The sequence below is a fragment of the Danio rerio genome, chromosome 8 (genome assembly GCF_049306965.1).
Source record: "Danio rerio strain Tuebingen ecotype United States chromosome 8, GRCz12tu, whole genome shotgun sequence".
Classification (NCBI taxonomy): Eukaryota; Metazoa; Chordata; class Actinopteri; order Cypriniformes; family Danionidae; genus Danio; species Danio rerio.
The window spans coordinates 64,296,736-64,318,295 of NC_133183.1; the positions used below are offsets into that span (position 1 = coordinate 64,296,736).

The 21,560-nt window shown below is 46.2% G+C and overlaps 1 protein-coding gene across 5 annotated transcripts; it reads left to right on the forward strand.

Annotated features, from left to right (window-relative positions):
* Nucleotides 1-123: 123 nt before the first annotated feature.
* tmcc1a (transmembrane and coiled-coil domain family 1a) lies at nt 124-21,079 on the forward strand. Of its 5 annotated transcripts, XM_073911369.1 has the most exons (6): nt 124-301; nt 657-734; nt 15,546-15,836; nt 15,957-16,561; nt 17,409-17,544; nt 18,178-21,079. In XM_073911369.1, exons 4-6 carry the CDS (start codon nt 16,092-16,094, stop codon nt 18,493-18,495), a joined length of 924 nt encoding a protein of 307 aa, XP_073767470.1. In that variant the 5' UTR covers nt 124-301; nt 657-734; nt 15,546-15,836; nt 15,957-16,091; the 3' UTR covers nt 18,496-21,079. The 5 variants fall into 5 exon arrangements, with proteins under 5 accessions (XP_073767470.1, XP_068079354.1, XP_009302642.1 ...); XM_068223253.2 differs by lacking the exons at nt 124-301; nt 657-734 and adding an exon at nt 2,650-2,825; XM_009304367.5 differs by lacking the exons at nt 124-301; nt 657-734 and adding an exon at nt 8,130-8,354.
* The last annotated feature ends 481 nt before the right edge of the window (nt 21,080-21,560 follow it).

Here is a 21,560-nt window from a genome sequence, read left to right on the forward strand (position 1 = left end):
ATGTGAACACACACACACACACACACTGATGTTATTCAGCTCCACACAATGAGACTTTCACGGCCGCAAGTTTACACACCACTGAATACAATCCACACAATACACTGCAGAACACACACACACACACACACACACACACACACACACACACAGCCGGCTGACAGACAGGCGCAGCAGCAGAGAGGAACAAAGCAGGAGCACACACACACACACACACACACACACACACACAGCAAATAAAAACACACATCAGATCTTTATTGTGAGCGATTGATCTGAGCTCTTCTGTGTGCTGATGACGGTAAGCAGATGCATCTTTCCTCTTATATGTGTGTGTGTGTGTGTGTCTGTGTGTGTGTGTGTGTGTGTGTGTGTGTGTGTGTGTGTGTGTGTGGTCACAGTCTGCTCTGAGTTTAGCTGTAGAGTTTCAGTGGTCATGTGTTCGTCTCTCTGATGTCGTGTGTAAAACACACTGCAGTAATGCGACTCTCAGAGCTTCTGTCCTGCTTCTAGTCCAGATATCTACAAACTCTTACATCAAGAAGCGTTTTCTAGACAAGCAACACACAAATCGTCTTGTGTTCAGAAATGATGAGTGAAGACAGTTTCTCCTTCAAGCGAGCACAGTAATCTTGCTTCTCATTATTTCTGAAAAGGAGACTATACAGAGGAGTTACCAGCCCACATCACACATGACGTCACGCGGGTTCCTGATTGCATAAAGAGATGAGCGGGTGAGTAGTGAATATGTGGTGTTGTGCGGGAGGATGCCAAATTCAAAAGTCCAAAAATAGAAAAAGGTAACTTTTCCCGTACAGCACACTGATGTAATGCCAACCGCAGATGCCTCTGGCTATCAGCCGTCAGAAGAGCTGAATGGAGTGAGGAGATCAGCTCCTGCTCTGCTGAATCACACACATCACTGCTGTCTGACTGCACTGATCATTTCAGCAGATCAACATGCTGAATTACACTGAACACTGAATGCTCAGAGTGAACTGTAGACGTGTGTGTCCACACACCCTGCCGTACAGCTGCAGCTCACTGTCAGAATGCAGCAGTTCTGCTGGTTGATGATGACCCAGGCCTTGTACAGCTCCGTCTGCTCTCCTTGGGTCTGTCCTTTGTACCTCGCCAAAATGATCTAGGATGATTTGGCAGATCCTGGATCTGTTCATCTTGATAACTGATCTCTCGCTGATTTGGTTCTTCAAACAAGTTTGTGTATCAGATTAAAGTGTCTGGATGAACTGATCTGAGATCGTTGTGTGTGTGTTGTGAAGGACAGATCTCTCCATCCTCCAAATCATGATCGGCAATGCAGCGATTGGCTGACGGCACAGCAGCGTAATGACATCATCTGATTAATATTCAATTATCCATGTGAGCAAAATTACATCATATTCGCAGTCAACAGTTTGCTAAATATTCATTCATTCATTCATTTTCTTGTCGGCTTAGTCCCTTTATTAATCCGGGGTCGCCACAGCGGAATGAACCGCCAACTTAACCAGCAAGTTTTTACCCAGCGGATGCCCTTCCAGCCACAACCCATCTCTGGGAAGTTTGTTAAATATGACACGCAATAACTCTCCACCTTTGTTGTGGGCTGCAGGCCTGTCATGTGTCAGCAGTTTATTTAGTTTTACAGTTAGAGCGGATGTTCTTTTATTATAGTAGTGTTATAGTAGCCGGTTTATTTATCGCTGTCAAGAATAACTGCATGTTTACTAAAGCATTTTAATATTGGTAAAGGCGTCTGCAACTTTTATAATGCATCAAATCACCGTCATGTTAGTTATCAAAACATGTTCATGACTGCATACATGTATTATTGCTTTTAGAAGTCAGATATTGTGCAGGTCTATTATCATACACAAACTGTACTAAGCCATCTAAAAAGTTCACATCTATAAGTTTTCTCTGTGCACCAGCAGGTGGCAGTCTCTGTACTTTCATTTCAGCAGTGCAGATTGCATACGTTTTATTAATATGTATAACTTTATTTATTTTATTAATGACTATAACTTTATATATATAGTTTAACAATATTTACTATTTTCCCAAGTGTATATAACTACTACTGTGAGAAAACATCAGAATTCGGCACATACTTTCTGTGTTGAACTGACCCGATATAATCCTGTTTATATGAACTGAACCTGCTCCCGACCAGGTTTGAGCTACCAGAACTGTTGCTATGACAGCAACTCTCGGATCAATTTTGAAGGACGAAACGATCCTGAATCATGTCAAATCGTCAATAACCAAATCCAGCTCACTGAGTAATCCACGTACGGAGAACAGACCCCAGATGATGAACACTGAAGTGGCAGTACACTATAGCATGTGTTCATACTGCAGTGCATGCTGGGATTTTTGTACTCTGCCACACCCAGCATGCATTGCAGCATGAACTATTTTAATTGTGAGATTTCACACACTCCGGTAAATCAGAAAGCCTTTAAGCCTTTCGTAAACAAGAACATTAGGAGGATAGTAAAGAATCATCATGATGAAGCAAACAAGTGGCGTGTGAGTCTGTGTTTGAGCAGCAGAGGGCGCTGCTGCACACTGTAAACACACACACACACACACACACACACACACCGCTGCTGATCATGAGTGTGTGTGGTTGAGGGAGAGGATGTGCATGTGTGAAAGAGAGAAAGAGACGTACACAGAGAGATGTGTGCGTGTGTGTGTGTGTGTGTGTGTGTGTGTGTGTGTGTGTGTGTTTGCGTCTGCAAGTGTTTCTTTTGTACTCGCTCACTGTGTTGGTCAGGATGGTCCAGAGATTCAGTCTGCGCAGACAATACTCACAGGTAACTCTACACATGTGATCAGTGTGTGTGTGTGTGTGTGTGTGTGTGTGTGTGTGTTATTATGCTGCTGTTTTGACAGATAATGTGATGATTAATGGAGTATCCTGCTCCTCGTTGTGATCTCCTCAGCAGGAAATCTCCACACGCCTTTACTGATTTGCTGCTTGTCATCAAGTTTTGACACACATTTCTAAGGAAAATAATATGTTGGCGGCACGGTGGCTCTGTGGTGTTCCACTGTGGCCTCACTGCAAGAAGGTCTCTGGTTCGAGTCTCGGCTGGGTCAGTTGGTGTTTCTGTGTGGAGTTTGCATGTTCTCCCCGTGTTGGCGTGTGTTTCCTCCGGGTGCTCCGGTTTCCCCCACAGTCCAAACACATGCGCTATAGGGGAACTGATGTACTACATTGTCCGTAGTGTATGAGTGTGTATGGGTGTTTCCCAGTGCTGGGTTGCAGCTGGAAGGGCATCCGCTATGAAAAAAACATATGCTGGAATAGTTGGCGGCTCAGCTCCTGCCTGTCAGACCTGAACCTGCTCTGCTTTTACATATCAGACTGACCCGCTCCAGCCGCCACAGACACTCTCACACACCTATCACTGATTAAAGAGCAGCTATCATGCAGAACTGACTCTCGTGCTGTAGTGTGTGTGTGTGTGTGTGTGTGTGTGTGTGTGTGTGTGACTGAAGGTGTGAGAAATGTGTGATCTGAGAGAGAGAAGCCGCTGCCTGTTTCCTGTTTCCTGTTTAGAGGCTGCTGTCACTGCCAACACCCTGAAGTCATCGCTGACCTGAGCGAGTGTGAACACATCTCTGCCGAGAGAGAGACAGAGAGAGAGAGATTGGCAACTCTATTTGAATGTTTTCACGTTTCTGTTCTTGATGTTTGTCTTCTCTGTGTTTTGTTTATGTTCATGTCTGTTTGCTCTGCTGCCCTTTTGCTCTGTCCTGTTTGTTCGCAGCGGCGCTGCACTGCTTTGGCAATACGACTGTACAGTTATTTGGCATGCCAATAAAGCAGCTCAATGTGAAAATGCGAAAGATTGGGCATGTGTGTGTGTGTGTGTGTGTGTGTGTGTCTCAGTGTCTCCCTCTGCTGTTCCTCAGGGTGCACTGCAGCTGTTTCTCCTTCAGCTCGTGATACTGCTGCTGTTTGGCAGGTCAGTGTTGGGGATCGAGTGTTGCTGTAGTCTGTGTATATACAGTAGCCTGATGACCTGTGTGTGTGTGTGTGTGTGTGTGTGTGTGTGTGTAAATGATTCATGTGTTCATATATTCAGCATCAGATTCACTCGAGTCTCTTCATCTGTCAACAATAAGAGGGCTTCTCTCTGCTCTGATTGGTCAAATATCTCTACTTGGCTCTGATTCGTCGGATAGCCCTACTATTTGCTGATTGGTCAGATGGCTTCTCTCTGCTTTGGTTGGATAGCTGTTCTCTGCTCTGATTGGTCAGATAGCTCTAATCTAATGTGGTTGGGTCAGAGGGCTTCTCTCTGCTCTGATTGGTCAAATATCTCTACTTGGCTTGGATTCGTCAGATAGCCCTACTATTTGCTGATTGGTCAGATGGCTTCTCTCTGCTTTGATTGATTGGATGGCTCTGCTCTGCTCTGATTGGTCGGATGGCTCTCTGCTTTGGTTGGATAGCTCTATTTGGCTATGATTGGTCAGATAGTTTTATACTCTTTATTGATTGGTTGAATGGTTTCACTCTGCTCTGATTGGTCGAAAAGCTCTACGCTGCTCTGATTGGTCAGACGGTATCTCTCTGTTGTGATTGGTTGGATAGTTCTACTCTTTTTGATTGGTCAGATAGCTCTACTTTACTCATAATTGGTCAGATAGTTCTACTCTACCCTGATTGCTCTGATGGCTGTTTTCTGTTCTGATTGGTCAGGTGGTTCTACTCCGCTCTGATTTGCCCAGATTGCTGTACTCTCCTCTGATTGGTCAGATAGCTCTACTCTGCTCTGATTGGTCCAGATTGCTGTACTCTGCTCTGATTGGCCCAGATTGCTGTACTCTGCTCTGATTGGCCCAGATTGTTGTACTCCGCTCTGATTGGTCTAGATTGCTGTACTCTGCTCTGATTGGTCCATATTGCTGTACTCTGCTCTGATTGGCCCAGATTGCTGTACTCTGCTCTGATTGGCCCAGATTGTTGTACTCCGCTCTGATTGGTCTAGATTGCTGTACTCTGCTCTGATTGGTCCATATTGCTGTACTCTGCTCTGATTGGCCCAGATGGCCCAGTCGTTTGTGATTGGTCAAAACCAAACGCTCATTAGTCTGTCTGTCTTTCAGCTGTTCATACAGTGATGGGGATGGTCACGGCGGCATCGGCAGTACTGCAGCTGTCCTCTGGTTTATTAAATGGAGGAAAATGAACAACAAAACCCAAACGCCAACACAAACCAAACTCTCCACTGCAGCCAATGAGCAGCGCAGACAAACAAACGTAGATCAAGATAATAGATGAAGCTGGCAGCTGTGTGAATGGTGTTTGTTCAGTGTGTGTGTGTCCAGCGTAAAGCATGTGTGTTTGTGTGTGTTGAGGAGTGTGTGTTGTTTGTGTGTGTTGAAGAGTGTGTGTTGTTTGTGTGTGTTGAGGAGTGTGTGTTGTTTGTGTGTGTTGAGGAGTGTGTGTTGTTTGTGTGTGTTGAGGAGTGTGTGTTGTTTGTGTGTGTTGAGGAGTGTGTGTTGAGGAGTGTGTGTTGTTTGTGTGTGTTGAGGAGTGTGTGTTGTTTGTGTGTGTTGAGGAGTGTGTGTTGAGGAGTGTGTGTTGTTTGTGTGTGTTGAGGAGTGTGTGTTGTTTGTGTGTGTTGAGGAGTGTGTGTTGAGGAGTGTGTGTTGAGGAGTGTGTGTTGTTTGTGTGTGTTGAGGAGTGTGTGTTGTTTGTGTGTGTTGAGGAGTGTGTGTTGAGGAGTGTGTGTTGTTTGTGTGTGTTGAGGAGTGTGTGTTGTTTGTGTGTGTTGAGGAGTGTGTGTTGTTTGTGTGTGTTGAAGAGTGTGTGTTGTTTGTGTGTGTTGAGGAGTGTGTGTTGTTTGTGTGTGTTGAGGAGTGTGTGTTGTTTGTGTGTGTTGAGGAGTGTGTGTTGTTTGTGTGTGTTGAGGAGTGTGTGTTGAGGAGTGTGTGTTGTTTGTGTGTGTTGAGGAGTGTGTGTTGAGGAGTGTGTGTTGTTTGTGTGTGTTGAGGAGTGTGTGTTGTTTGTGTGTGTTGAGGAGTGTGTGTTGTTTGTGTGTGTTGAGGAGTGTGTGTTGTTTGTGTGTGTTGAGGAGTGTGTGTTGAGGAGTGTGTGTTGTTTGTGTGTGTTGAGGAGTGTGTGTTGAGGAGTGTGTGTTGTTTGTGTGTGTTGAGGAGTGTGTGTTGAGGAGTGTGTGTTGTTTGTGTGTGTTGAGGAGTGTGTGTTGTTTGTGTGTGTTGAGGAGTGTGTGTTGAGGAGTGTGTGTTGTTTGTGTGTGTTGAGGAGTGTGTGTTGTTTGTGTGTGTTGAGGAGTGTGTGTTGAGGAGTGTGTGTTGAGGAGTGTGTGTTGTTTGTGTGTGTTGAGGAGTGTGTGTTGTTTGTGTGTGTTGAGGAGTGTGTGTTGAGGAGTGTGTGTTGTTTGTGTGTGTTGAGGAGTGTGTGTTGTTTGTGTGTGTTGAGGAGTGTGTGTTGTTTGTGTGTGTTGAAGAGTGTGTGTTGTTTGTGTGTGTTGAGGAGTGTGTGTTGTTTGTGTGTGTTGAGGAGTGTGTGTTGTTTGTGTGTGTTGAGGAGTGTGTGTTGTTTGTGTGTGTTGAGGAGTGTGTGTTGAGGAGTGTGTGTTGTTTGTGTGTGTTGAGGAGTGTGTGTTGAGGAGTGTGTGTTGTTTGTGTGTGTTGAGGAGTGTGTGTTGTTTGTGTGTGTTGAGGAGTGTGTGTTGTTTGTGTGTGTTGAGGAGTGTGTGTTGTTTGTGTGTGTTGAGGAGTGTGTGTTGAGGAGTGTGTGTTGTTTGTGTGTGTTGAGGAGTGTGTGTTGAGGAGTGTGTGTTGTTTGTGTGTGTTGAGGAGTGTGTGTTGTTTGTGTGTGTTGAGGAGTGTGTGTTGAGGAGTGTGTGTTGTTTGTGTGTGTTGAGGAGTGTGTGTTGAGGAGTGTGTGTTGTTTGTGTGTGTTGAGGAGTGTGTGTTGTTTGAGTCACTAATTGGTTTAATTTCAGATGAAGACACACACACAAACAGCAGCGTTATATAAGACTGAACCCCGATAACCTGCTGGAGAGCAGAGAAAACACTTCTGGAGCTTTCCGGACACGCTGACACTCAAGCTGTGTGTGTGTGTGTGTGTGTGTGTGTGTGTGTGTGTGTGTGTGTGTGTGTGTGTGTGAACTGGTACTTCAGGTAAACTCCAGGTAAAAACCTGCAGCTTAATGACATCATCTGTTAGATAATCATGTGATCTGCCTGATAGGTGAGGAATGTTGTTGGAATGTGGCACGCGCGTGCACGTGTGTGTGTGTGTGTGTGTGTGATCTGCAGGCTATAAGGTGGAGTGTAATCCTCACCACTCTTCTTCTGTAGTGTGTCCTTCACTGCTGCTCTGCTGGTGTTGAGCAGACGCTGAGGGGTCTTCAGTGGGCTGGGTCAGTGTGTGTGTCTGTGTGGAGTTTGCATGTTCTCCCCGTGTTGGTGTGGGTTTCCTCCGGGTGCTCCGGTTTCCCCCACAGTCCAAACACATGCACTATAGGGGAACTGATCAACTACACTGGCCGTAGTGTATGAGTGTGTGTGTGTGTGATTAAGGGTGTATGGGTGTTTCCCAGTGCATCCGTTGTGTAAAACATATTGTGGAATAGTTGGTGGTTCATTCCACTGTGGCGACCCCTGATTAATAAAGGGACTAAGCCGAAGGAGAATGAGTGAATGATAAAGCTGGATTCTTTGACTAACAAGTGTGTGTGTGTGTGTGTGTGTGTGTGTGTGTGTGTGTGTGTGTGTGTGTGTGTGTGTGTGTGTGTGTGTGTGTGTGTGTGTGTGTGTGTGTTGATTGAGAAGAGTTTCTCTCTCTCATTCTGAATGAGGTCTGCTGTTATATAAGAGTCTCACTCTGCTCCATTCAGGAGATCTGGCACACACACACACTCACACACACACACACACACACACACACACACCCTCTCACCCCATTACACACACACACACACACACACGCATGTCTCATGTAGGTGCCACTGCATCATTAGTGTTGATGATGGTTTTGGGGTGCTGATTTGTGATTGGCTGAGGCAGTGGGTGCTGTCCTCTGATTGGCTGAGCTCTTGAATAGCTGTAAAGCCATGAATGAGCAGCTCATTAGTTTCCCAGATCTGCTCTGAGCGAGACAAAACCCTTCTCATGCGCTGCGGCTCCTCATGCTGTGTGTGTGTGTGTGTGTGTGCTGTAAGCGCTGTGTGTGTGTGTGTGACAAACTCTGAGTGAAGCTGTAGATGTTTGCTGGATCAATGATTTCTCCAATGGACGTGATTCTCAACCTGATCACACCTGACCCCTCGCCGTCCACCTCACCCACCGGCACCGTGAGTTCAGTGTGTGTGTGTGTGTGTGTGTGTGTGTGTGTGTTTGTGTCGCTTTAAATGCAAATGAGATTGTGCTCTTTTCAGAAGAGGGCGGAGCTACAGACGGCTGTGCGACAGATGTGAAACAGCAGTGTGTGTGTTGTGAGTGCTAGTCAAGTGTGTGTGTGTGCTTCAGTGTGAGTGTGTGTGATGTGGCTCCTGTCTCTGTTCATCTAAAGCTCCACATCTATAATCCTCTTAGTCTATGCTGACATCATCTTCAGCAGCTCAAACACTCTTATGGCGAATGGACAGACGGCTGCTTCTCACTCAGGGCTGCTGGACATGCTAATGAGATGATGGGCACTAGTGGGCGGGGCTTTCCCCCTCTGATGACATTAGAGGCTGCTGGAGATACACACACACACACACACACACACACACACACACACACACTGTATAATAGTGAGTTCTGCATAATAGGTGTCTCATTAATATGGCGTATGACTGAAACTTCATCAAAACAAATTAGTTAAAACTGTTAAAACATGCAAATGATCCAGAAAATAGCTCTGTATGACTTAACAGGGACATTGAGGAAACATTGTAAAGCCTGATATAGTTAGCGGGGCAGTTCTGAAAGCAGCGTAGCGAGATTAACATCACCGTGTGTTCGTTTAGTCTCCACTGATCTCCGCTTTTCCTTCAAGTTCAGCACATTGTTCTGATTGGTTTGTCTTTTGTTTTAAGTAAGAAATGTGTTAAACATGCTAGCAACAATCTACTTCACTAAAGCTCGCTAATTTACTAAAATATGCTAGAAATGTGCTAGCGACATGCTAATCCATCAACGCTAACATTGTTAAAACATGTCAGCCATGTACTAGAGCGCGCTATTAATGCTAACAGCATGCCCTGTATTCGGAATATGCTGGAAACATTGTAGAAATTAGCTAACCATGCTAATAATGTGCTAGCATCAAGCTAATTTAAATTAGCAATATTAAAACGCTTAAGTAATTTGCCAAAACATGCTAACGACACGAGAACATGCTGTAAACACTGACGCATCGTTAGCAACCCACTGAGCAAAATATCTCTGGCCCAGCTCTGGCCCACACTATCAGCTTCCGCTTGGCCCACATGCTGCAGTGACTTACGGTACACGACTGGACCAAGTCTGGCTTTCATACAGGGGTCAGACATGGAGCCAAGTCAGTAACCCGTAACTGAGCCTGAACTGGGCCAGATATGTTGGTGTGTCGCGTGTTTGTGCCCTGATTAGCAGAGTTAATGTTCTGTAGTTGAAAATGATAACAATGTAGGGTGACGCGGTGGCGCAGTAGGTAGTGCTGTGGCCTCACAGCAAGAAGGTTGCTGGTTTGAGTCTCGGCTGGGTCAGTTAGTGTTTCTGTGTGGAGTTTGCATGTTCTCCCCGTGTTGGCGTGGGGATCCTCCACAGTCCAAACACATGCGCTATAGGGGAACTGATCAACTACACTGGCCGTAGTGTGTGAATGAGTGTGTATGGGTGTTTCCCAGTGATGGGTTGCAGCTAGAAGGGCATTCGCTGCGTAAAACATATGCCGAATAAGTTGGCGGTTCATTCCGCTGTGGCGACCCCTGATTATTAAAGGGACTAAGCCAACAAGAAAATGAATAAATCTGTATTTAGATGTGGGTCAAGACAGGCCGTGTGTGCATGTCAGCACATATCAGTTATTATCATCTGGCCCAAGTATTGTGTGCTGCCTTAAAGACGGTGCCACCTCTGCCAAACCAGGGCCATGTTCGGCTGTAGGCCAGTGCCGGATGAATGCCTGCTGGGCCAGATTTATGCCCAATCTGGGCCAGAATTCTGCCTGGGAATGTTTGTCTGACAGGCTGGCTGATCTTTCTTCATGTTGAGCCGTGAACTCTCAGCATCTTCTCATCATCTTCAGCCCTGTCCCTGATTAAGAGTTTAGTTGACAACAAGACAGACATAATCAAATGATAAATGTGATGTGCATGTGTCGGGCCCGATATGTGCAGCAGAGAGGAGGATCTCCAGGTCATGTTAGAGCATGCTGAAATCAGCAGTGGAGCAGGATCATGTCTGAATCATTCCTGTCATCATTTCACTGTGATGCTGAACACTGTCACTGCAGACATGATAGCGCTTAATCAAGCAGCAGCGTATAACTAGAGATGCACAGATAATTATCAGAAGTGAGCCCTGTTGGCGGCTGGAGAGCGACGCCTGATGCTTTATTTGCTGTTTCTTTTCTCACGGTGAAGACGGCAGCTCAGGAATCTGTTCAGTACCGCTCAATACTGCCTTAAAGGACCTTCAAAGAGTTAATCACCCAACCCTGCAGAACAATCATGCATTCAGCAATAATTAACATTATTCTGGAGTATTAGTGTGTGTGTTTGTGTGTGTGTGTGTGTGTGTGTGTGTGTGTGTGTACTCGGGGCAACACGGTCACTTATGTAATTGTCCGGTGATGATGAATAAGGCATTGTTATAGACTCTTAAAGCAACAGTAAAGAGGATTTCCACCTTCTTAGATGGGCCTTTGTGTACACACACACACACACACACACACACACACACACACACACACACACACACACACACACACACACACTGCATAATTCACTGCACTGACATTAATAATGGTTGTCACGGTGGCTCAGTGGTGTTGCACTGTGGCCTCACAGCACTCAGGTCGCTGGTTTGAGTCTCGGCTGGGTCAGTTGGTGTTTCTGTGTGGAGTTTGCATGTTCTCCCCGTGTTGGTGTGGGTTTCCTCCGGGTGCTCCAGTTTTCCCCACAGTCCAAACACATGCGCTATAGGAGAACTGATCAACTACACTGGCCATAGTGTATGAGTTTGTGTGTGTGTGTGTGTGTGTGTGTGTGTGTGAGAGAGAGAATGAGTGTGTATGGGTGTTTCCCAGCACTGGGTTGCAGCTGTAAAGGCATCCGCTGTGTAAAACTTATGCTGGAATAGTTGGTGGTTCATTCCGCTGTGGTGACCCCTGATGAATAAAGCCACTAAGCTGAAGGAAAATGAATGAGTGAATGATAGTAATATTTACCCTGAATACAGAGAGTTTATTCTGTAATGTTGAACTGACTGATGAGAGACCTTCAGAACGCTGTGGTATCTGTGTATTTCAGACATGAGCAGTGTGTGTGTGTGTGTGTGTGTGTGTGTGTGTGTGTGTGTGTGTGTGTGTGTGTGTGTGTGTGACCCAGCTCTCGCACCTCCTCCATTCTCATGTTAATTCTGCAGACCGACAGTAGATACTGGTGTTTCTGTCTGCTGAATTGTTCTGTATGTTGAGTTCTGGTCTCCTCAGTCCATCATATATTCACCAATAAACACTGGAGCTCATGTAAAGGCGCAGTCCACCCACACATCAACACCTCCTCATCACCTCCTCTCCCTCCAGTGCTTCTACACCAGCTTCTTTCTTCCTGTTGAACACTAAAGCAGATATTCTGTAGACTGCTGGAGACACTGCCTTATATATAGGAACAAAATACTCTTATTTAACACTTTTTGTGTTTCAATTAGTCCAAACATCTCCAAACTCTGCAGTTTTGATCCTCAGTTGATGATTTGTGCTGTAATTCTCTGACGGTGGATGGCAGTGAGCTTGTTCTGTGTCCACATTACTGCAGTGTTCCTCTCCTGGAGTCATGATCATGTCAGGTTCTGTTATCTGGTGATGCTGAAACTGCTCCTCTGGCTGACTGTGCATTATTCCTTAACACAGAGAGAGAGCAGTTCCACAGGGCTGGGTTGATCAGACGGGTTTGACTGGTCCGGCAGTGGGTTTGTCTTGTCATTTATTATCATTTATAACACACAAAACAGCCCTGACATCTGCTCCTATGCAAAAGATGGAGTTTATACAGTAAACCTGGCGGGAACATGAGCACACACACACACACACACACACACACACACATACACACGAGTCAGAGTTTGTGTTCAGACTCCTCCACACACACATGCAGATTGTCAGGTGTGTTTATATGCAGTGTGTGTGCTTTTGTACAGTGTTTTCCTCTGTCTGCTGTACGTTCAGTTGTGTTCTGTGCTGAGCAGTGCTGAGACGTCTGGACTCCCCGTACATCACTTTAATACAGCTTCATGACCCAGGTGAATGTCTGAACAGTAACGTTACGCTTCTGTTTGAAGCTGTGTGTTCACTTTGAGCTGCAGAGATTAACATCAGTGTCGTTACGGAGCCGACTCTGAGCCACAAACTGAACACACCGGCTTACAAGATCTCAGATCTGGACAGCGATGTTAGAAATGTGACGCTCTCCTTCAGCTGCTGCCGCGGACTCTTTGAGCGGTGTGTTGCCAAGTCTCGATAGATAAACACACAACTGGAGCTTTAAAAACGAGACAGATACTGTTATTTACTCTCATCCTTTTGAATTATTATTGATGATGCATTATTAATATATGAGCCCACGAGGTGTACAACTGAAACCATGCTGGAAAACAGACCAAAATAAATAAATATAATACACAAAACAGCTAAATACTGACACTGAAATTAAACACACACCTTCTTGCTGTGAGGTGACAGTGCTACCCACTGTGTCACCGTGTCGCCCCAAATATATATATATATATATATATATTCATTCATTTTCTTTTCGGCTTAGTCCCTTTATTATTTGGGGTCGCCACAGTGGAAGGAACCGCTAGCTTATCCAGCATTTATTTTACACCTTTTAACAGTTTTAACAGTATACAATCATCTATAAACATTGCCAGGTGTAAAAAATAAATAAATACACATTGTTAGTAATAATAATAATATTAAAAAAACATATATAATTAGCCCAATAAGGATGACGTAACGCTGCATGTGTTCTTGCTTATCTGTCTGTAATGTCTGTTGTGCGCTGTGGAATCAGGGATGATGTCATGTTTAAAGCTCCGCGCCGGTGACGTCAGTGGGCGGGGCTTCGGCGGAGATTCCAAAACAAGTTTGTAGAAGTTCAGTAGAGAGAAACCGGCGACTACCGACAGGACACGCGCGCACATACACACACACACACACCGGGCGAGGATGCACTGGGAGCAGATACTGCGCGGGAAGAGGAACGACAAGGTGAGAGAGAGAGAGAGAGAGAGAGAGAGAGAGAGAGAGAGAGAGAGAGGGCTACAGCACACGATGAGTTCTAGAGAGAGAGAGAGAGGGAGGAAATAGACAGATACATGTATGTGGTATAGAGAGACAGGGCGGATGTGAGCGCAGGATGTGACTGATCTTTCGCTCTCCGGTGTTCTTCTGCATGCTTTCCTTTACGTCCGCTTGACTCATGTTCTGCTGAGTGACGTCAGAGCTGCTGAAACACGCCAGAATCATCTCACAGCTCCGGATAGCGGTAAAGCTGTGTTATATTGGGAAATTCAGACTTTCTCCTAAATAATATCATGTCAGGAAAGTTTTCTTTGCTAATTCTAAATAGGGAAATCAGATTAGCAGCCAATGACTATCACAGTCCAGCATTGATCACAGTCAATTAGACAGTGTTAATGTTGTGTACAAGTCATGCTGGCATGAGTTAAAGTAGCGTGGTGAATATTATAGAGACAGGTAAATAAGCGAATATAAAACCAACATTAGTGTCGTTTCCTTGGTTTATATGAAAAGCTGTGTATTGTATTGACCCAGCGTTGGGTTAGACATGCACAAACCCCACTCTTAGGTTATTTTAATAATTTTATTTGTTAAACATTCTTTATTATTTACAACCATCAAACACAAAAATAGTCTATAGTTCACTCCTGGGTGATTATTATTGTTATTAATATTAATATTATTGTTGTTCATTGAAATTTAAAGTACTTTTTTAACCTTATGTTCATATTTGACCCAACATCAGGTTTATACAACCCAGCGCGGTTATTTGAGAGTGTAGTGAAATATTATGTAATGGAATATACAGATATTTGCAGCACATCTTTAGCTCATGTCTCCTCTGCGCCTGCTCATGCTCATGTTGAGTGGGTCAGATGTGGGTCAGATGTGGGTCAGATGTGTGTCAGATGCAAGGCTGTGTTGTGTTTTGTGACAGACAGACTGAGACTTGATGATCAGACAGAGTCTTTATCTGCAGACTGACCTCAGTGTTCAGCTCGCTCTGTGTGAAGCGGCTCCAGATTACCATGCTCAGGTGGAAAGATGAGCATCTGTGTGTATTGTGTGTTGATCTGTGTGTTCCACACACACCTTCATGTTTAGTTTACACTGTAAAATTTCCCCTGTTGTCAGTTTTCAGATTTTAGGATGTCAGTTTTATACACAAACTGTTGTTTACAGGTCATTTGTACAGATTATATAGGCAGTGACTATATTTTATCATGTCAGCATAGGGAGTAGGGTGCTGCTTAATTCATGTCCCAGTTAGTTTTGTGTACATATACAGGACATTTTCACTTTATTATTTGTATTTTTGTCATTTAATTCTTTCATTAATACATATTTAGGATTTTGTGTGTCGTAAAAAATGTGTGTGTGTGTGTGTGTGTGAGTGTGTGTGTGTGTGTGTGTGTGTGTTATATGAGCAACAGCTCAGCATCTGCAGTAAAACACATGTTACAGCATTATATTCAGTGTTGGGCAACTCTAATAACCCAGGCATGCGGTTAACACACACTGCTGCCTCTGCCAAGAGCTGCGCACAATCAGGAGAAGTGTCTGTAGGCCAAACGAGAGGAAAGTGTGTGTCTGAATATCTGTGTGAGAGTGTGTCTGTGTGTGTGAGCGAGAGTGTGCATGTGTGTGAGTATCTGTGTGAGTGTGTGTGAGGGTGTGTATATATGTGATTGTGTGGTGAGGAAGAGAATGTGTGTGTATAAGAGTATCTTGTGAGTGTGTGACATGTGAGTGTGTTTGTGTGTTCTGTATTAGTGTGTGTGTGTGTTTGTATTCGGACCCTGTATTCCTTACGTTGTGAGGACCAAATGTAGTAGTAGAAACATGAGGAGAGGAGAGCATAAAGATAGCTGTACAAGAGTGTGTGTGTGTGTGTGTGTGTGATAGAGATGGTGACCTGTGTTAGCCTCTGTCTGCTTTTGATTGCAGAAGTGTGTGATTTCTTCATCTTGTCAGCAGAAACACACACGGGCCTGTTTTTCAAGAAGTGCCCTGACTGTGTGTGTGTGTGTGTGTGTGTGTGTGCGTGCAGATCGAGCGGCTGGAGGGTGCAGTGGCTCAGGCGACTCTGGCCTCTTTCGGTGCGGACGCGTCTCTGCTGTCCTCAGAGGAGGTGTGTGTGTGTGTGGACCCACAGCGCAGCCGGTGTGTGTGTGTGGACCCGCAGCGCACGCGGCAGGCCCTGGCGCAGCTGCAGCAGAAGATCCTGAAGCTCACGGAGCAGCTGCGCATCGAGCAGGCGGCACGCGACGACAACGTGGCCGAGTACCTCAAACTGGCCAGCAATGCCAACGACAAACAGCAGAGCGCACGCATCAAACAGGTACACACACACACACACACACACACACACACACACACACACACACATTCATAATTCATCACTCACCCTCATGTCAATCCCCGCCGGGACTGTCATCTGCTTCTTTGTCCACATCTTCAGGTGTTTGAGAAGAAGAACCAGAAGTCTGCGGCGAGTATTGCGCAGCTGCAGCGTAAGCTAGAGCACTGCCACCGGCGGCTGCGGGATGTGGAGCACAGCGGGGTGCAGCGGCAGCCCAAAGACGTGCTGCGGGACATGCAGCAGAACCTGCGCGGCGTGATGACGGGGCTCAGCGGGGGCGTGGTCGACAGCGTCAGAGGCGTGGCCTCCAAACCACGCGAGATCGCCTCGCTGTTTCGCCACCGCTTCGGCAGCGCAGACAACATCAGCGCGCTGCGGGACGGGGCCGAGGATGTGGAGGACGGGGCCACGGGACGCTCACTGGGCTCCGCCACCGCACGCCTGCAGCACAGCCCGAAGTTCGGCAGCGAGGACGACTGCTCCAGCGCCACCTCGGGCTCCGCGGAGGCTCACTGCGGCCCCGGGGCCCCTGGAGGACCGCCCAGCTCCAGAGGGACCGGTGGGGGGCTGGAAGTGCTGCTGCAGGAGGTGCAGGAGCTGCAGGAGGTGCAGGCACAGCTGGAGGAGCAGCTGGAGGAGCTGAAGAGCAGCTGCAGGGAGGAGTGCGCAGTACTGATGCAGACACTGCAGGAGGACAGATTCAGGTGCGCACACACACACACACACACACACACACACACACACACACACACATCATTGCCTCATATGAGCAGTATATCTGAGGTAACTTCATGTGGAGTATGTGCACTGTAAGGTAAAGCGAGCTGAGTAGTGTTAGTGAACAGTAGACACGGCTCTACCTCTGACCAACGGCACACACGAGCTGTAGTATGGAGACTGTTCAGCTCTTCAGAATCAGGCCTGCAGCAGATTTCTGGGTCGTGACCTCTCCATATTTGTGGCCTGAAATGGACTAAAATTAGACGTTTTTCCTCTTAAATGGTGAGGATGGAGACAGACATGCTTCTGCCCTAAATGTCCAGCTGGCAGTGCAGCGATTCTCTGATAATAACAGCACAGAAATAGCTGAAAATCAACATGTTCCCCTAAACTGAACATCCTGTCTCTGTTTACATGCCCTCATGCTGATTACAGCCTGACATCTCACTCTGTATTTCCCTCTCGTCCCGTCACACACTGCATCATAACACCTCAATGCTAATGTTCATATCGGCAGATATTGTATTAAGAATTAATAATAATAATATGTGTAATGATGCGGCTCTCCTGAATATTATTCATTACCTAAAGCACACACACACACACACACACACACACACACACACACACACACACACACACACACACACACACACACACACACACACACACACACAGTCACTCATAAACATCACCACAGAGTCACACACTACTGCCTTAGACATTGAACTGTGTGTTTGTGTGTGTGTGTGTGTGTGTGTGTGTCTGTGTGTGTGTCTGTGTGTGTGTGTGTGTGTGTGTGTGTGTGTGTGTGTGTGTGTGTGTGTGTAGATGTGAGCGTCTAGAGGAGCAGGTGAATGACCTGACAGAGCTCCACCAGAATGAGATCCTGAACCTGAAGCAGGAGCTGGCCAGCATGGAGGAGAAGATTGCTTACCAGTCCAACGAGAGAGCCAGAGACCTGCAGGTGTGTGTGTGTGTGTGTTAATGTAGTTATTAGCAGTAGTTAATGGTTTGTACTGACCCAGTTGATACACTAAGCCCCTACTCTACACATTCATCCATAACCCGCCTAACTTCCCTCTATACCGTACCCCTAAACCCCCCTGTTAGATGCCTTTATCCCTAACCCCCCATCCTTAAGCAACCCCCTCGTTTAACACCTTCATCCCTTACCCCAGACTCTACATCAGGGGTCACCAATCTTGTTCCAGGAGGTCCGGTGCCCTGTAGGGTTTAGCTCCATCTTGCCTCAGCACACCTGCCTGGGTGTTTCAAGTGTACCTAGTAAGACCCTGATCAGTTTGTTCAGGTGTGTTTGATTTGGGTTGGACCTATAATCTGCAGGACACCGGCCCTCCAGGAACAAGTTTGGTGACCCCTGCTCTACACCTTCATCCGTAACCCCCCCCCTCCACTCTAAACCTTGAACTCTAACCTCCCTGCCCTACACTTTGAACCTTAACTCCCCCCCCATACATTTCCATCCCTAACCCCCCATACCTTCACCTGCAGCCCCCCACCTCTCGCTCTACTCCATCATCCCTAACTCATCCAGGTGATCCCCCCAGCGCATTAAGACCAGTGTGTGTGTGTGCAGGAGGCTCTGGAGGCGTGTCAGACGCGTGTCTCCAAGATGGAGCTCCAGCAGCAGCAGCAGCAGGTGGTGCAGCTGGAGGGTCTGGAGAACGCCACCGCCCGCACGCTGCTGGGCAAGCTGATGACGGTGCTGCTGGCGCTGATGGCGGTGCTGCTGGTGCTGGTGTCCGCCGTGGCCAACTGTGTGCTGCCGCTGATGAAGACCCGCAGCCGCTCCGTGTCCTCGCTCCTGCTGGTGCTGCTGCTCGCCGTGCTCTGGAGGAACTGGGACTCCTTTTCTGGACACACACACCGCTTTCTGCAGCCACTGCCGCGATGAGCAAACGCACTCTGACACACACGCGTTTGCACACTGCTCCTCTCCTGACTGCCTTTGGTGCATTGCTCCTGAATCAGACTAATATCAAGAGTACCTTTAATTCGGCTGGGGTGATGAATCAGTGCATTAGCGAACCCACAGATGATTCCGCTCCGATTCTGACATTTCTTTATGAATGCATCCGGATTCTCACGCGAATAGATTCTGAGATTACGTTTCACCTGCAGGTGGCGCTGTGCGCTTCACAAACAGCCAAACTCTGCTTAATTGTTGATAAAGTTAGCAAAGGTTTAAAGTTTGTGTGAAATCAAGGTTTGCTAGCACACGCTGATATTCTTCAGGTGAACGATTGATCCCTGATGTGAAGTAAAGCTTCTATAGTTTTGCTAATCTTCAGTCTGAGCATCTGCTTCTGTGTTTGGATCGGCTCCTTCTCTGGTGACGCTGATTTGACGCTTCAGCTACAACATTCTTAGCCACGCCCCTCTTATCGTTAGTTGGCTATGAGGGAATGATGTGTAAAAAAGCCCTGCCCTCTACTCGATTTGGCACTGCTTGCTGCTTACAAACTAGCCAAAAACCAGTCTAGAGCGCCATCTGTTCTTAAACACTAGCCTACAGCGCCAGCTGAGATGTTGCTAGATCAAATATGGTTGTGGCCGGAAGTTAAGGAGAATTATTTATGTTATTTATGTTATTTAAATTATATTAACGTTTAGCCCTTCCCCAACACTAAACCTTGCTGTCACTGTACCGTAAAAACAGGAGTTATACTGAGTATTAATGATGCTATCTATTAAATGACCTAATAAACTGTATTTTTAATGCCTACCCCCACCCCAACCCTAAACCCAACCGTCACAGTACTGTAAACATAATAATTATTGTTATACAGTGTCATAGAGAATGCTGCTAAATTGATGTGCATATCACACCGGCCGGCCATGTATCCTATCTAGACTTTACCCACCATCTGCTGTTAAAACAAGCCTAGAGCGCCACCTGCTGTTAAACACTAGCCTAGAGCGCCCTTTGCTGTTAAACTCTAGCCTAAAGTGCCCTCTGCTGTTTAACTCTAGCCTAGAGCTCCCTCTGCTGTTAAAAATCTAGCCTAGAGCTTCCTTTGCTGTTAAACTCTAGCCTAGAGTGCCCTCTGCTGTTTAACTCTAGCCTAGAGCGCCATCTGCTGTTAAAAAAATAGCCTAGAGCGCCATCTGCTGTTTAACTCTAGCCCAGAGCGCCGTCTGCTGTTATAAACAAGCCTAGAGCGCCCTCTGCTGTTAAAAAAATAGCCTAGAGCGCCCTCTGCTGTTAAACTCTAGCATAGAGTGCCATCTGCTGTTAAAAAATAGCCTAGAGCGCCCTCTGCTGTTAAACTCTAACCTAGAGCGCCCTCTGCTGTTAAACTCTAGCATAGAGTGCCATCTGCTGTTAAAAAAATAGCCTAGAGCGCCCTCTGCTGTTAAACTCTAGCCTAGAGCGCCCTCTGCTGTTAAACTCTAGCATAGAGTGCCATCTGCTGTTAAAAATATAGCCTAGAGCGCCATCTGCTGTTAAAAATATAGCCTAGAGCGCCATCTGCTGTTAAACTCTAGCCTAGAGCGCCCTCTGCTGTTATAAACCAAGCTCAGAATGTTCTCCAGAGAGGATTGCGATGCATTCTGAAGATCCGTGACTGATAATGCATCCTTCTATTGGCACTATTTCTAGCCTGGTTCAGCTGAATGTAGTGTTCTGTTCAGATCACGCAGACCAGAGGATCTGTCATCCTGTGCTCAGTTTGAGCAGTAAGATCCTGCATGCTGGAGTGTAATGTATGTGCAACACAAGCTGAAGCTCTGAGGTCATTGATGATGATGATGAAGATGAAGATGAAGAGGAGAGTTTGGGTTATTTTGCGAGTGTGATCTGATGCAGAAACACTGTTTTAAAGGAATTATTAATGTATAGAGTAGAGCCTCGCTGGAGCTGTGACCGCACACAAACACAGTAACAGTAGGAGCTCGTACTGCATCCTCTATCTCTGCAGACACAGTAATACAGCACCTGCACTGCGAGTCAAACGTTTGCTATGTTAAATATGTCTTCATGATTTTCAGACAGGTCAGCAACACTGCCTTTACTTGATCAACACTGTAATATTGTGAGCTATTATAACCCACTAATACAGCAGAGTGCAGGAGAATGTGCTGTACCGCTGTATTCAGCATCACGACTCTCCAGAAATCACTGAATATGAGCATCATGTGTCCTCAGCGGCTGACTTTATTAATGCAGTTTCTAATGATGCAGTGTGTTTTTAGATCAATTATATTTTTCAGTGTGTACAATAGAAATCAGTGGATGATAAACTCAGCAACACATCCGGCCTGTAGTGTGTGATATTAAAGCTCAGCACACTGTATCAGTGCTGGGCTGTGAGATTGGACTGCTCTCTGACTGTTAAATTAATCTTTAATATTTGTATGGTAGTAATATATTAACTCTCAGGTGTGTGTGTGTGTGTGTGTGTGTGTGTGTGTGTGTGTGCCTTGAAACACCTCTGAGCCTTGATCACTTTTTTAATAAACAATGTCTGACCACTGCTGTAGTGTCTTGTTTTAGTTTCATGTGTTTATATCTCGGCTGGGTCAGTTGGTGTTTCTGTGTGGAGTTTGCATGTTCTCTCCGTGTTGGCGTGGGTTTCCTCCGGGGGCTCCGGTTTCAGTCCAAACACATGCGCTATAGGGGAACTGATCAACTACACTGGCCGTAGTGTATGAGTGTGAATGAGTGTGTGTGGGTGTTTCCCAGTACTGGGTTGCAGCTGGAAAGCATCCGCTGTGTAAAGCATATGCTGGAATAGTAAGCGGTTCATTCCACTGTGGCGACCCTTGATGGATTAGGGACTAAGTGAAATGTAAATGAATGAATATTAATTGTTTCATATTTCTTTTCGGTTTAGTCCCTTTATTTTTCAGGGGTTTCCACAGAGGAACGAACCGCCAACTATTCCAGCATATGTTTTGTGCAGCAGATGCCCTTCCAGCTGCAACACAGTACTGGGAAACACACACACACACACA